Genomic DNA, 14,089 nt, shown 5'->3' with positions numbered 1-14,089 from the left:
TCGTAATAAATCGGCGTGTTTGTCAGCTATTACAAGACTCGAATACCTCGCAAAGATAGAAATTTACAATTCGCACCGTTCGTCGAGCGTGTTATGGTCTGACAATGAACGCGAACGAACGGCTACGGAGAAACTCGCTGCGGGCGCTGCTCGCAAAAGTGATTACACGAGATTAGCGTATGCTTACGACAGCTCTAAACCGTTCGTCATTGTGTTCTCACAGTCGTCATTAGGGTCGCGTTTTGACGCGAGGTGCAAACGCGAATAACGCTTCGCCTTCGAAACGCTTTGCGCCGGCACCTCGACGCCTTCCCGTTGAGACTTTAAGTTTATTACGCTCGCCATTTAACCTAATTGCGGGTAGCACCTCTAATCGTCGCTATTTCTCACCTTTCCGCCGTTCGTCAATTTTCCTCTTTGCCGTTTTATTTCGTTTCTTTCTTTTCTTTTTTTTCCTTCGCGTTCCAATCTCCTCTCCCTCTAAGCAGAGCGTAATGCGTATCTACAAAATTGAAATAATGAAAAAGCGTTGCGTCAGCGAGAAGGCGTACCTTCCCAATTAAATTCTGCCTCGGAATTCCAATTCCCGTTTTCGCGATTTTCCGCGCATCCGTGGCACGCTTTTTCTAAATCGCTCGCGTGCGCACGCGATCTCGTCGCGCGAACGCATCCGTGCGAGTCGAATAAAAGTGTCTGCGTTCGTGACCGTGGGCGGGGTTCATTAGTTGATTAAACAAACCGAGGGTAGCGCGTTCACGCGATTTCGAGTCGACCTTCTCCCTTTCGTTTTCACTTTTAACGCGCGTCCGAAGTAATTTAAAGAGCAACTACTCGCGAACGACAACTTGCAACAAGGCCTTCTCGTGTCGACGAATCGCTACGACGATCGTTCGTCGTCGGCTTTCATCGACGATCGAGCGTGACGGAGACAAGCGGGATCGACGTTGTTTAATTCGGTCGGATCTTTATCGACCTGTTAGAGCGCTGACGGAAAAAGAGGATAGAGAGAGATTATAAATTTATCTTTCGTCGAGAATTTATCTTCCTCGAGATCGTAGGATCGAACGAATATTAACGCGTACGCGCGGTATCGATGTATCTCGTCGCGACAAAGCGACGGGATTCGATTGGCATCGACGTAACAAAAAATCCGTTCTGGATAGACGGTAGTATCGGCAAATTGCCGCGGTAATTGCGACATATCGCTCGGCTACGAGTATCCGCCTTCCATTGTCATCGTCGTTTGCCTCGCACCGGTTAAAGCTTGCCAATTAAGCACACGACCGGGAATTGTTGCTAGCGAGCGGAGCTCGAAAAACCGGACGCGGGAAGGCAGACGAAAACGAACGGCTTCGTCAGCGCTTCGATCGACGTCTTGCGCGTTGGAAAATTGCAAAACGTATTTTTCGAATTTTCGAATCGACCGTATCTCGCTTTCGACGGCCTATCGCTTCGAAGATAACGAATCGCACGTTGGCGTTTTTAGCGTTACGCATCTATGCGAGCCAAAGTGCCAAGTCCAACGAACGAAAGCGGTTCAACGTTCTCTCGCCAGCGAGCAATGGGTTTCGCGATGAACTCGTACCTAATGACGCTTTACACCTGTTGCAATTGCATACATAATCGCGGATAGGTAAGCGATAACGGAACGCCGATAAAATCAACCGCACTCGCGAAAAGTCATTTCCGGAGAAACCATCGATACGTACGCGCCAATTCTCTACAAGATCCGCGCGTACGCATATAAAACCGTACGCCGTAGACTTTTCATCGTTTACTCTCGAATTACGTTCGCGATTTGCGGATCGAGAGGGAGAGGGAGCGCGAGCACGGCGGTGCGGCTTTGAAAATTAGTTCCGGCAGCGTTCCGTTCGCGGCAGGGAATTGGCGAGGAGCGATTCGAACGTTTCCATACCGCGTCCTTGACGAGTATCGCAACGATTTAGTCGCTTTTTCTTGCGGTATCATTTTTTTGTCGGCTCTATCGAAATATTATTCAGGAGGTGTCGAGGAACGGCGATAAAGGGAAGCATAGAGGCGGAAAGTTCGGAAACGCGAGAGCGCGAACGAATCGTTCGGGAAAATGGCTCGTTTTCTTTGGGTACTCTCGCGTGGAGCACTCTCGAGGCAGCGTTCGATTATTCGGATTCGCATTGTTTGATTTACGCTCGAACGTTACTCGAACGCACTTGATACGCTCGAGGCCTCTTTTCGCGTACGCCCCGAACGCGCGGGGTGGGCTCGATAAACACGGTGTTTCCGCGTCGCGAGTCAAACGCGACTCTTTTCAAAGAGACTCCGCCTACGATCGAGTTCTACGCGCTCGATTTCCGACTCGGTCGAACTCGAATCTCGTTCCACCGAGAGAAAGATTCGCAAACTTTTGCACGGTCGTTCGTCAAGAGTCGTAGCCTCGTCCGAGAGACGAGAGACGAGAATAATAATTTCGTGACGTTTTACGGGATGCAAATGTGTACGCACAAAGTTGGACATCGAAGGAGGAAGAAAAAAGGAATAAAAAACGTTTGAAAGACGTCGCAAGCGCGTCCGCAAGAGCGTCTCGAGATTTAAGATCGTCTAGAAACGGCGAGGTCGTTGGAGATCTCGCAAGGATTTTCCTTTGCTTATGGCGAGACAGAAGCAAACCGACTTGGAAGGATTGCCGATAAAAGGCGCGCTCGCACGCGAATCGTCCGAGCGCTACCTTATTACTTCTTTTTCTCATTCTCTTTATTCTCGATGGAAACTCGCTCGCGGTCGATACGCCGCTCGATCGCTTCGATTCGGAAATAATCGAGTTAATCGCGAAACCGACGACGTTCGATCGTATTATGGCAGAAACGAAGGATGTCTTGCGAAATCGCCCCTTAGAATTCGCGTTTTCTCGCCGAGTAATGCGGTCGTTCTTCGCGTCGAATATCGGCGGAGATCGATGCGCGTGACTGTCCTCTGAAACGTCTCGATCGATTGCGCCATCCGTCCGAGCGAATTATTTTATAGAAACGTTCGCGACGACAGATCGAAGAGTTTTGCGAATGGACTCATCGGCGCGCTCAATAATAAAGCTATCGGAAAGATTTTCTATTGCGAAGGGAAATGTGAGAAAAGATAGGCGAAAGAAAGAATAATCGAGCGGGCGCCTTCGCTCGATAATGCACGACTCCGGTTCGATTGATACGGGTTATTCCAGCTTATCGAACTAACGCGCTCGCATTCGCGTAATCGCGAGTAGGAGAGAGGGTGAACGAACTTGGGTGGCGATCGAAACTCGCCTTGGCGCGTTCGGCGACTGCGAAAATCGAGTAATAATAGCGATCTAACGTTTTGCACGACCGATCGCGGTTACGACATCGACCCTCGATCTTTATTTTCTCATGATTCTCCTCGATCTCTCGACGATCGACCTTGAATCCGAAGAGTCTCGTCACGTAGATAGGATGCTCGAGACGAGCATCGGCGTTCTTTGTTCGCGAGCGCACGAGCGTCCCCGCGAAGAAAGACGTCTCCGTCGATACGTTATTTCTCTAATACCTCGTCAAAATGCACAATATCAAAAGAAAATTTTTGATAGCCTGCCGGACGCGTTATATACCGCTACGCGTTCGCAAAATTTCTCTGCGAATCTCTGCGACGTAAGTTGGAAAAAAAACAAATTCTCCATTTTTTGGGAGAATATTTTCAAACGTTCCATTTCCCGCCGGTCGCTGGCGGACATTTTCGCGGTGGACGAACGAAAACCAACAAAAAAAAAAAAAGAAAAATATAGCTGCGATCGGAAAAGCGCGCAAAGAGCTAGGATCGTCGCGAACGATTTATTAGGATTTTTACGTTGGGTTCGATTTATCCGGTCGATTCGTTTGGACAACGAACGAATTATTCGGAACGCGTATCCCGCTTGCTCCAGCCGGCATCCTTCGTAATTCGTCGAATCGCCACTGGCGCCCACACTTCAATCAATACAAATTTTCTGCTCCGTCAAGTCGCCTGCCACTAATATTACAACGCCGGAACGAGCTGCGCCCACGCGTTTCGCACGTTGGAAAGCTTTTCTTCGATCGTTGTTAAAAAGCCGCGATTAATACGGCACTTTCTATTACACAAATACGTACATATTTTTTTCTTGAAGACGACAAAGGGCTCGTATAATTTGCAGAAAGTCGCATTCGCTCGGTCGAACGGTCCAGGCCGAGGAGAGAAACGATACCGGTGGTAGCTGATAATAAACAGGCAGGGCTTGCACAAGTGTTATTCGCGTGTGCATCGTCGGGTTGGAGAGCGTACTCGCTCACGTACGTAGAAGAGAGAGAGAGAGAGAGAGAGAAAGAGAGAAGGACGGTGAGCGTGTGTGGCAGCGCGTTCGTTCACACGAACGCTATAGAATCGTACCAACACGCAAGCGCGAAGGCGCGTCCGCGTGGAAAACTCGGGGCAGGAGGCGAGAGTGTTCACCTTAAGGCCTTCAGTCGAACGTTGTCACGCGCGCTGCGCGTATCTACGTACGGTCTTCTCCCGTCTTTTCTTCGAACGCCTTATCAATTTTCTTCTCGGTCCTCGGTTTTATCGATCATCGATCGTAACTTCCTCTCGAGTGCCGGTGTGCCGGACGGACAATCGCCGTGGCTCCGCTCCCTTTTGTTTCGTCGTTTCTCGCACGTGCTTGGATACAAAATGGCAGGAGGAGAAACAAAAGCGTAGCTGGATTTATTATTTGTCGCAACATCGCCGCGTTGTCCTCGCTGAATCGATAGCGTTCCGCGATGTTGATCAGTAGCAACGGTGGAACCAATGCGAGAGGATCGCTTTCCATTTCGTGCGATTCTAGAATGCTGACGAACTTTGGTAGCAACGACAGCATACTCGGTTATCTTACTGTCAAAGGTAACGACATAACGACTAGATAATCGCGTACCGCCGTACCCTTCAAATTCCGTGGCCGATGACGAACGACAGCGTTCGGTCGTATAGACGAATCTCGTGTTTGGACGTGTCGTCGGTCGTAACCCGTGACAAAAAAAGCGTCGTAATCGAAAGATCGGGAGCACTTCGTTTCGATGGACGAACGATGAACTCGTCGGGATATCCCGTGGCACGAATTCAAAACACGGACCTTGCTTTTGCGGATCGCGAAATCGATTCGCGCGTCGTCTCTTTTTCTTTTTTGCCGTGTACGTATCGCGATTAATATCTTCGTCGTCTAGCAGCGATTCGTTATTTTTTTAGCGAACAAAGTCGGTAACCGTGGGCGAGAGGGTCGAAAAAACAAAACGCGCGTTTTACCGAGCCTCCTCCATAGATCACGTTTTGCGTCGTAGTGGCGAGCCGACTTAGCGCGTTTAACTTTTCTCGGAAAGACGTCCGTAGTCCGCTCTCTTCGTCGAAAACAATGTTTGCCGATTTGTTCTTCCAAGATCCACGATTTTCCTCGTAACTCAAAATCCGTCGACGAGAGAGCCTCGTCTTATTATTAGCGACGACAAATATCCTTCCACGAAGCGCTAAAGTCGAGAGATCGCGCGCAGCCGGATCTTTCGATCGGTCGCTTTAGCGCGATACGGACGATCGGTGTTACGCGAGCAGTAAGGATATTTGTGCCGTTTGGAACCCGTGACTCACGTGCCCCTCGAGTCGCTTTAGCGTCAAGAAAGCAAGCATCCTCGTACGGAATACGAAGGAGACTCGTTTCGAGCGACTCGCGCCGAGCCTCGCATCGTCGACGTCATCCTCGTACTTTCGAATGGTTTCAGGCAAAAACGATGACGACGACGACCGACGTTCCCCTTGGCACTGGTAACGTTTTCTTAACGGTAACCGCTCGACGAGGAGGAGGTCTCCCGTCGTTCTCTTTCTTTCGCAGGCTCGTACGTAACATCGGTAAAACAAAAGAGGAGTCTCCTCGTTAACGTTATCGCCGCAGAGCCGACGTGGAAAGTGCAACGAGCGAGCAACGACCAACGCGTTCCACTCTGCTTCCGGTTTCCATTTCATTCATAATACATCCAACGGAACGCGTCCTATTATTCGTACGTCGACTTCGAGATATCTACTCGCACGGGAATCGTACTTTCGATCGTATGTATTATTGAACGTTAACGCGCGGCGAAGATCACCGTGCCACCCGGATATTAAATTATTTTCACTCGGCGAAGCAGGATACGGCCCTGCGAACCGAGCTTACGAACTTTGCAGCGTCGAGCTCGCTCGTTTAATACGAACGAGAGAGGCACGATACGCGGAAGCCGATCGTACGACGTATTCTCTCTCGACATATTTCCCTTCTGCCGATTCATTCCCTTTCGATCGAAAAGAATTTATTATCGCGACGCAACCGAGCTCGAATTTCTTCGACGAAAGTGCTTTCGACCAGCCTTTACATTTTTCCACGGAATTTCGTTGCTCGTCGTTTCGAGCGAGATATCGCGTCGCATTCCACGCGACTCTCGTCATCTTACGGAGTCGAGTATCGCCGACGTGACAGAAATTATATTTTCCGACGTCGTTTACGTACGGAACGGACGAATCGCGCTTAGAACGTCGACCGATCGAACGAATTTATCTCTTATTACGAACGAGAGCTTTCAAACTCGCACCGTTGCGATATTTTCTATCGCAAAGTAGAACGGGTTGGCCCATAAAGAGAAGTAAATCGTATAAATTTATGATCCAAGCTGCGATACTTTGCCTTGGTCGTCCTCGTCGTCGGGAGAGAAGAAGCGGAAGGAGGGTGCGTGAAATTCTAGGAGAACGAAAGAACGACGTCGAGCGAGCGAACGGCAGCGTCGTCGTCGACGAAACCCACACGCGGTCGCTCTCTCTCTCGAACTCGATGGAATGTAACGCCCTCGCATAGATGCGAAACGAGCTTAATTTTGTTTTCCATGGAGGCATCGCAGCATCGTCCCGTCTCCCATAGAAAACCCGTTCCCAACTCGATCGCCCTTCCGATCGAATTTCGACGGGTAAACTTCGTTTCTTATTAGGACAAACGATCTATTCACGGTCGAAGAAGTTTGCCGAAGCGCGAATAGGTACGTACAATGTCTCTCGTCGAGGTTGATGCTCGCGCGTTTCATCCTCGAGCACGTGCTAATTTCGTTAATTATACTAACGAACTATACTACGGGCCTCGTGTTATCACGTGCGATTAACGATCCGCGATAATTACTACGCTACACGGCGCATCTAGGACCGGCGAGTTCGACTAGAGTTTACTTCTAATAATTTCGATCTAGCGTACGCGCGTAACCGAAAGTTCTCGGTACGAGAATCGAGTCGGAAATAACTCGATAATCGCATCTCTTTTGCATCCAAGTTCGATTTACATCGTCGTTCGTTCCCGATGATAAAACGTTTCAGATTTCTACCAGCTTCCCGGAACGTTCCTCATCGCGTATGCTTCCTCATTTACGCTCATCAATCAATTTGCACACATTTCCGCGATTCGCTGGGGCCTCGCTATATCAGAAGAGAAGATTACGATTCGTAAAAATTTTTAAATCGCACGTTCCGCGTTTACGTTCGTCGAGTTCTCGTAGTCGGGCGAACGCGCGGTAATCGCTTGTACGTTCGTCGGACGTTTCGTAAGGAATGCTCGGCTAATCTCGTAAACGTGTGATTATTAGAGATGGATGTCGTGGACTCTGCCGAGATAGAGCGGTATTTCTTGGTGGCAATCGTTATTCTCCCGGCCTTTTTCTCTCTCCTTCTCTTCTATCGGCCGATTAGCGAGAAGCGGGAGTCGCGGCGTTGTGGGAGTCCTCGTTTCACGCTGGAACGAGCAATCGTCCTCGTTCGTTCGCGCGAACGCCAAACGCGAACGTAGAAATGTCCGGCAATTAGTGCAAAACTGGTTTCTTCGAAGGGATCGCCCGTAACTCGACTCGAGCAACGAGAGTCACCGATCCTCTTACCGGATCTCCCTCCCTCCATCTTCATTAACTCCATTCTATGTTATTGGAACGCGCCACCGTCCGATCCTATCCTAGACTTATCCGCTTTTTGCTCGGACGTTCCTCTCGAGCTTTCGCGGATTACTCTCGAACGTTTCTTCGCCGTCCACGTAGCCCTTCTTATCTCGTTCTTCGTCCTTTATAAGTTTTTCCTTCGTAACTCTATCCGTCGATATCGCTCGAGATATCGACGAGTTAATCACTGCGCGCGCTCTCTCTCTCTCTCTCTCCTGTAATCTATCGTAATCGCGAAAGTAATTGCGACGTACGTCTTTCGAGAGTTGCGGATATCTAAATTATCCCTACGATCGGAAGCGATTAATATCGACGATACCGATTGCGTTTACGTATCGCGTAAACTCGGTCTATTTACGAAACGACCGTAGCGCGCGCCCGCGTCCATTTTCGTTTGTAAACGTTGCTGGATACGAGTCAGATTTCGTATCGATGAACCTTCCCTCGAGATATCGATTTAACGACGCGTTCCGAGTTTGCTTTATGTCATTTTATAGATCTTTACGAGAGATACGAACATCGGTGCGCGCTTGAAACGCTTTTAACGACGACATTGCCTCGTCGGAGAGACGCTTCTCTTCGTTCGAGCGTGCCCCGCAGTCGCCTCGTCTTTCCACTCTCATTATCTCGGTTACGAAGCATTACCGACTGATTGAGAACAAGCTTCCATGTGATCAGGATATCCGATACTTCATTGAGATATCCGATCGTGAGCCTTTAAACGCGCACTTTCGTGCGTACCTCGCGTGTTTTTCCCTGTCGTACGATTCCTCGAGGATAGTTCGAGCGGCAAACGTTTCCAAATTATTATCTACGGATCGAGATCCGATGCCCTATGCGCGCGTCCACGTCTCGTTTGCCTCAATCGACACTTTTTTCTCTTTCGTTCCTCTAGATTCGCAAGATGTCGACCTGGATGCGATTCTCGGCGAACTGTGCGCTTTGGAGCGGCGTTGCGACGGCGATATCGCGGCCACTCCGGCGCAAGACTCTCAGAGGCAAGGACGTCCGAATAACGGAAGGATCACCGCCACCGATAACACGGATATCGGCAAAAATGAAGGTGGTAAGAGGAGCCTGCTCCGACATTCGATGCAAGTTCGTGCTTGCTTTCGCAAAATATCGCGACTAATAAAGTTTCGATTCGCGCAGGCATTCGCACGGACAGCCCCGACAACGACAGCGCATTTTCGGACACGGTTTCGATGCTGTCCAGCGAGAGCTCAGCGAGCAGCAGCGGCTCGGGACACAAGCCACCTCAGACCGCCATGCACGCGGCTCCTCAGCAACAGCCGCATCAGCTTATGGGTAGGTACCTCGAAGCGTTCGTCTCGATTCCACGCGAAAGGACGCTGCAAGATCTCACGTTGACAAATACTTTTTCAGACGCCGCGAGCAGAGCGAAGGCCGAGAAGATACGGCTGGCGTTGGAGAAGATGCGAGAGGCCAGCGTCCAAAAGCTCTTTATCAAAGCTTTCACGTTGGACGGGAGCGGCAAAAGTCTCCTCGTAGACGAGGGAATGAGCGTAGCTCACGTTTCGAGGCTCCTCGCGGACAAGAATCACGTGCCAATGGATCCGAAGTGGGCCGTGGTCGAACACTTGCCGGATCTTTTCATGGGTAATTCACGAGTCGACGTTGCGACGATTCGACGTTTTGCACGGCCAAGCTAGCTAACTAACGATGAAATGTTTTCTCCGTCGCAGAAAGAGTATACGAGGATCACGAGCTATTGGTCGAAAACTTGTTGCTGTGGACGAGAGATTCGAAGAACAAGTTGCTCTTCGTCGAGAGGCCGGACAAAACTCAACTCTTCCTCACTCCCGAAAGATTCCTGTTGGGCCCGTCGGACAGGTGTAGCAACGAATACGACGACCATTCGCGCAACATTCTATTGGAGGAATTTTTCTCGAGCAGCAACGTTGGCGTTCCCGAGGTAAGACGAGGCGTCGAACGATAACCGTGTCGATTTCCCGTCGTGCTCTTTCGGTATCGCCTATTCACAGAGAATTTTCTCGTTTCAGGTCGAAGGACCGTTGTACTTGAAATCCGACAGCAAGAAGGGCTGGAAAAAGTATCATTTCATATTACGAGCGTCCGGCCTTTATTACTGGCCCAAGGAGAAAGCTCGTACCGCCAGAGATCTCGTATGTTTAGCCACGTTCGACGTGAACCAAGTTTATTACGGCGTCGGTTGGAAGAAAAAGTACAAAGCACCGACGGATTTTTGTTTCGCCGTAAAGCATCCAAGATTGCAGCAACCCAAATCGACGAAATACATAAAGTTTTTATGCGCGGAAGACAACGCGTCTTTGGAGCGATGGATGGTCGGCATTAGAGTGGCCAAATACGGTAGACAGCTAATGGAGAACTACAGAACGTTGGTGGACGAGCTCGCGCAAGAAGACCTCGATCTATTGGCCCACGCGAGATCGTGTTCCGTCAGCTCGATCGCCGTACCACCTAATCAAACTCAGTATAACACGACCAACGACAACGCGAGGCAATTCATCGAAAACGCGAGGCACGAGACCCAAGCGACGACGAGGCAATACGACGGTCAACGGCAAAGTTACAATTCGGAACAGCGACAAAGCTACAACAACGACGGAAGGCTTAGCAGAGCCAGCAGCTCGAGTTCCAGCGGATGTTTGTCCGATGGAGCACCGAGTAGTTGCGAGGTACCGGATCGTTCCATCTGTCTCTTTGCTTTTCTCTCTTTTTTTTTTTTGCTTCTCTTTTCTCTTCTTGGAGGCAGAAACCTCTCCAACGAAATTAACCCCTCGCGTGTCCGTCTCTGTCTCTCTCTCTCTCCAGGTGGCTTTCGAGTGTGGAGAATTTCCAACCGGAACGATAAAGCGAAAACCTTCCATGAACCCGAAACTTCCGCTGACGTCGATCACGAGGCAATTGAAGGAAGTGGGCGAGACTGTACGCGACGAGCCGGATTCTTGCCCGAGTCCGACCAGCTCCGGTTCGGGTACTTTGACCAGAAGACACAGCCGTAGGAGAAGCGGCACCGATTCGGACGGGTCGGGCACTTTGAAGAGACATCATAGATCCGGCAACGCTACTCCGGTCAGTCCTGTACCGCCCGGGACGCCGGTTAGGGAGAGAGCCAGTCCTATGGGATACGGGCGAACGGAGAGTCAAGAGTCCAAGACGCCGACCAGTCCTATACAACCGTGTATGGTGAGTAATACGGAGGAGAGAGCGGCTTCTACTCCGGCCATAACTCGGAGCGAATCGTTAAGTCGTCGTTTTTTTCGTAGATGGATTCTATCACGTCGCTGCCACCTCCGCCGTCGCCCTCGAGAGTCGCCGAGGAGGGCGAATCGGACAGCGAGCCTTTACCGCCACCGCCGCCGGAAATGTTTCGTTCGAATCTCTCTCTGGACTCGTTACCGCCGCCGCCAGGGGTAGGCGAACTTCCAGTTTGCAACACGCCGGAATTGACCGGCTCCTCGTTGAGTCTCGCCTCCTTACCGCCGCCGCCGAGTCCTCTGGTCGGCGAGACCGGCACGATACGCCGCGCGAGACCGAAAACCTCGAGCCCGTCGAATTCGATGACTCCCGAGAGCACGCCGACGCACGCCGCTTCCTCCAGGCCATCCAACAGCAGCAGCAGCAGCAGTAGCAACAACAGCAATAGCAGCAATCAGCAGACGTATACGAGCGCGAGTATCGCCACGCAAAATGCCTCTGCTCTTCAAAACAGTCAGAGTTACGGGAGCAGCAACGCGACCAACTCGTCGAATTCTCCACACAGTTCCTATCCTGGCTCGAGCGCCAGCACGCCGACTTACGCGCCGAGTTCGCCGAGTTTCGCGTCCCCGCCGCCCTTTGTCCCGCCTCCGGCTTACGGTTCTCAAGCGCAGCACGTCGGCACGCAAAGCTTGACGAGACAAAACTCGAAACCCGAGTCGATCTACGGGAGCCACCAGAGCGGCCACAACACCGTACCAAATCCGATCAGGCCGAATCCGAACATGGACACGGTCAGAAGGAGTGCCATGAAGCAAGGTACGAGCCATTACGCCGCGCCGCCCTATCTCGCCGAATTGAAAGCGGCATCCAGCCCGCAACCGCAGCGTCGAGTGACCATCCAAGAACCACCGACGTCGCCCAAATCGAAAAGCGGTACGGGCAAAAAGATCACGTTCAATTTACCGGCGCAACAGGAACCCGGTAGTCCGGCGTTGCCGCAAAGAAAGCCGATGCCACCGAGAAGATCCGACAGTACCAGATTGACCTCGCCGAAAAAATTAGCTGCCTCGGACCAGGCACCGCCCGGCGACTTTTTGAAGGATCTCCAACGCGTCATGAGAAAGAAATGGCAGGTCGCGCAAAAGTGCAAACTCGACTCGACCACGACGCCTCACGAGGTCTTGGGTTTTCGAGATCCGCCGCCGGCCGTGGCCGACTACAGGGAGACCAACGTCTCCAATTGGGTGCAGGAGCACTACGGAGTGGACAATCTCTACGAGAACGTTTACACGACGGATCCGCATGCACCGCTCGAGTATGCCTCGAGTCCCGCTCGTCAACCTACCGTCAGATTCGCCGACGAAAATCGTAGCATCAATATCGTCAACGCGATCGCCAGCAAAAGGAGACCGCCCCCGCCGCCACCGAAAAGGGCGGAGACCACGCATCTGACCACGACCAGGGCGATGCACTGACAATAGCAGATAATACAACCTCATCCGGAGAGGCGATGGTATTGCTGCTTGTGCGGCTGGTGGAAGGACTGAGAAAGGAGGATTTTTCGCCGTTTTCTTCCATCTCTTTTGCGGTCCTGCGCAGCGTTTGCTTCGACGTTGCTTCGCCTCGCTACCTGATTTCAAACGGACTTCTCTCTCTCTCTCTCTCTTGAGAAGATCAAGCTTCGCTTTATCGCTCCTCGTCGAATCTTTTTTATCGATATCAATGACCGATAAAATTTACCTTATCCTATAAAACGAAACGGATTCAACGACTTGGACGATACGAGCGAGTTCCTTCGGTCGCGTCGATAATCGTAAAGACGTTCGATGTCGAATCTCAGCGTCGGATAAAAACAAAGCTTTTTCATTTGTCCCAGCGATTTTTCTCTAAGCGCATTACTTTTGTATCCCTTTTGCAAATACGGGGCGCTGCTTGACGAACGAACGTTTATCTTTTATCGTCTCGAAACGTTTCCACGCGAAAGAGACGCGATAGTCCGATGGGAAACGTTGATAACGCTGCCGAAAAATGATCTCGAAGGAGACGATACCGTGCTTCGAGTAGATGCGTGCTTGATGCTCGGTTTAAGGTCGCTACTCGACGCGTAGAAAACACTGCCGCACTCGTTAAGGATGTGATATATAAAGCTTAGGTCCTGCCTGCTCGCTAAAAAGAAGAGTACTTTCTCGGGCAGCGGAGACGGAGGGAAGACGCGCGATGGTCGAGCGATCGTGAGCGATCGAACGCTACTGCGCGTTCTTTTCGCTCGAAAGAAAATATTAAGAGGAAGCTTCGTTCGGTCGCTCGATCACGCTCGTCCTTCCGAACGTTCCTTTCCTTCCGAATGTTCTCTCGCGAATCGAAGGCGCTCTTCTTTCGTTCTTTCCTTTCCTTCTTTCTTCTTTTCTTTTCTTTCCAATAACCAAGGTGCTTTACAACGCAGTAAATAAAAGAAAAAAACATGGGAATCATCGATAGGAGAGTTAGCGCGACACCAGTTCGCGCTTTTAATAAAGGATCCTTATACATAGGTATACATGTATATAGAAACTAATACATATGTGTGTTTATATCGATATAATTGACAATGATGCTGTATGTGTAGGTATGCCGTATCCTTCGAAGTACGCTCTAACGACACGTGGACACGATGAATTAGAAATAAAAAGAAAACGAGCGATTTTTATTCGTTTCTCGAGACGCCCGAGAATTTCGGATTCTCTTTACATTCGTCTCCGAGCGAGGAGATGAGTTCCTTCGAGAGTTCGGAGCTCGTGTGCTTTTATCATCGCGATATACAGATATTATAAGTATACGTATGTATTTACAAACTTGAGATCTCGTTTATGCCATTTTTTCCTTCGTTTGCTTTGTTTCGTTCTTAATGATATACGTAAAGATATGTATATGTATACATATCG

At 50.4% G+C, this 14,089-nt stretch overlaps 1 protein-coding gene across 6 annotated transcripts in view; it reads left to right on the top strand.

Moving 5' to 3' along the window:
* Positions 1-12,828, top strand: part of LOC122636265 (amyloid beta A4 precursor protein-binding family B member 1-interacting protein) — a 59,876-nt gene extending 47,048 nt beyond the window's left edge. For 4 of the 6 annotated variants that reach the window (XM_043827293.1, XM_043827292.1, XM_043827290.1 and 1 more), the window contains exons 3-9: positions 8,857-9,027; positions 9,114-9,269; positions 9,348-9,581; positions 9,668-9,897; positions 9,986-10,642; positions 10,779-11,153; positions 11,234-12,828. In XM_043827293.1, coding sequence (XP_043683228.1) covers positions 8,857-9,027; positions 9,114-9,269; positions 9,348-9,581; positions 9,668-9,897; positions 9,986-10,642; positions 10,779-11,153; positions 11,234-12,643 — 3,233 coding nt within the window. In that variant the 3' untranslated portion in view covers positions 12,644-12,828. Of the gene's footprint in view, positions 1-3,861; positions 4,879-8,856; positions 9,028-9,113; positions 9,270-9,347; positions 9,582-9,667; positions 9,898-9,985; positions 10,643-10,778; positions 11,154-11,233 lie in introns of those variants that run through there. The other 2 variants (XM_043827295.1, XM_043827291.1) reach the window with 2 other exon arrangements.
* Positions 12,829-14,089: the final 1,261 nt, after the last annotated feature.

Source organism: Vespula pensylvanica, chromosome 21 (genome assembly GCF_014466175.1).
Source record: "Vespula pensylvanica isolate Volc-1 chromosome 21, ASM1446617v1, whole genome shotgun sequence".
NCBI classification, from domain to species: Eukaryota; Metazoa; Arthropoda; class Insecta; order Hymenoptera; family Vespidae; genus Vespula; species Vespula pensylvanica.
The sequence above is the reverse complement of the archived record's forward strand: the minus strand, read 5'-3'. Positions and strand labels throughout refer to the sequence as shown.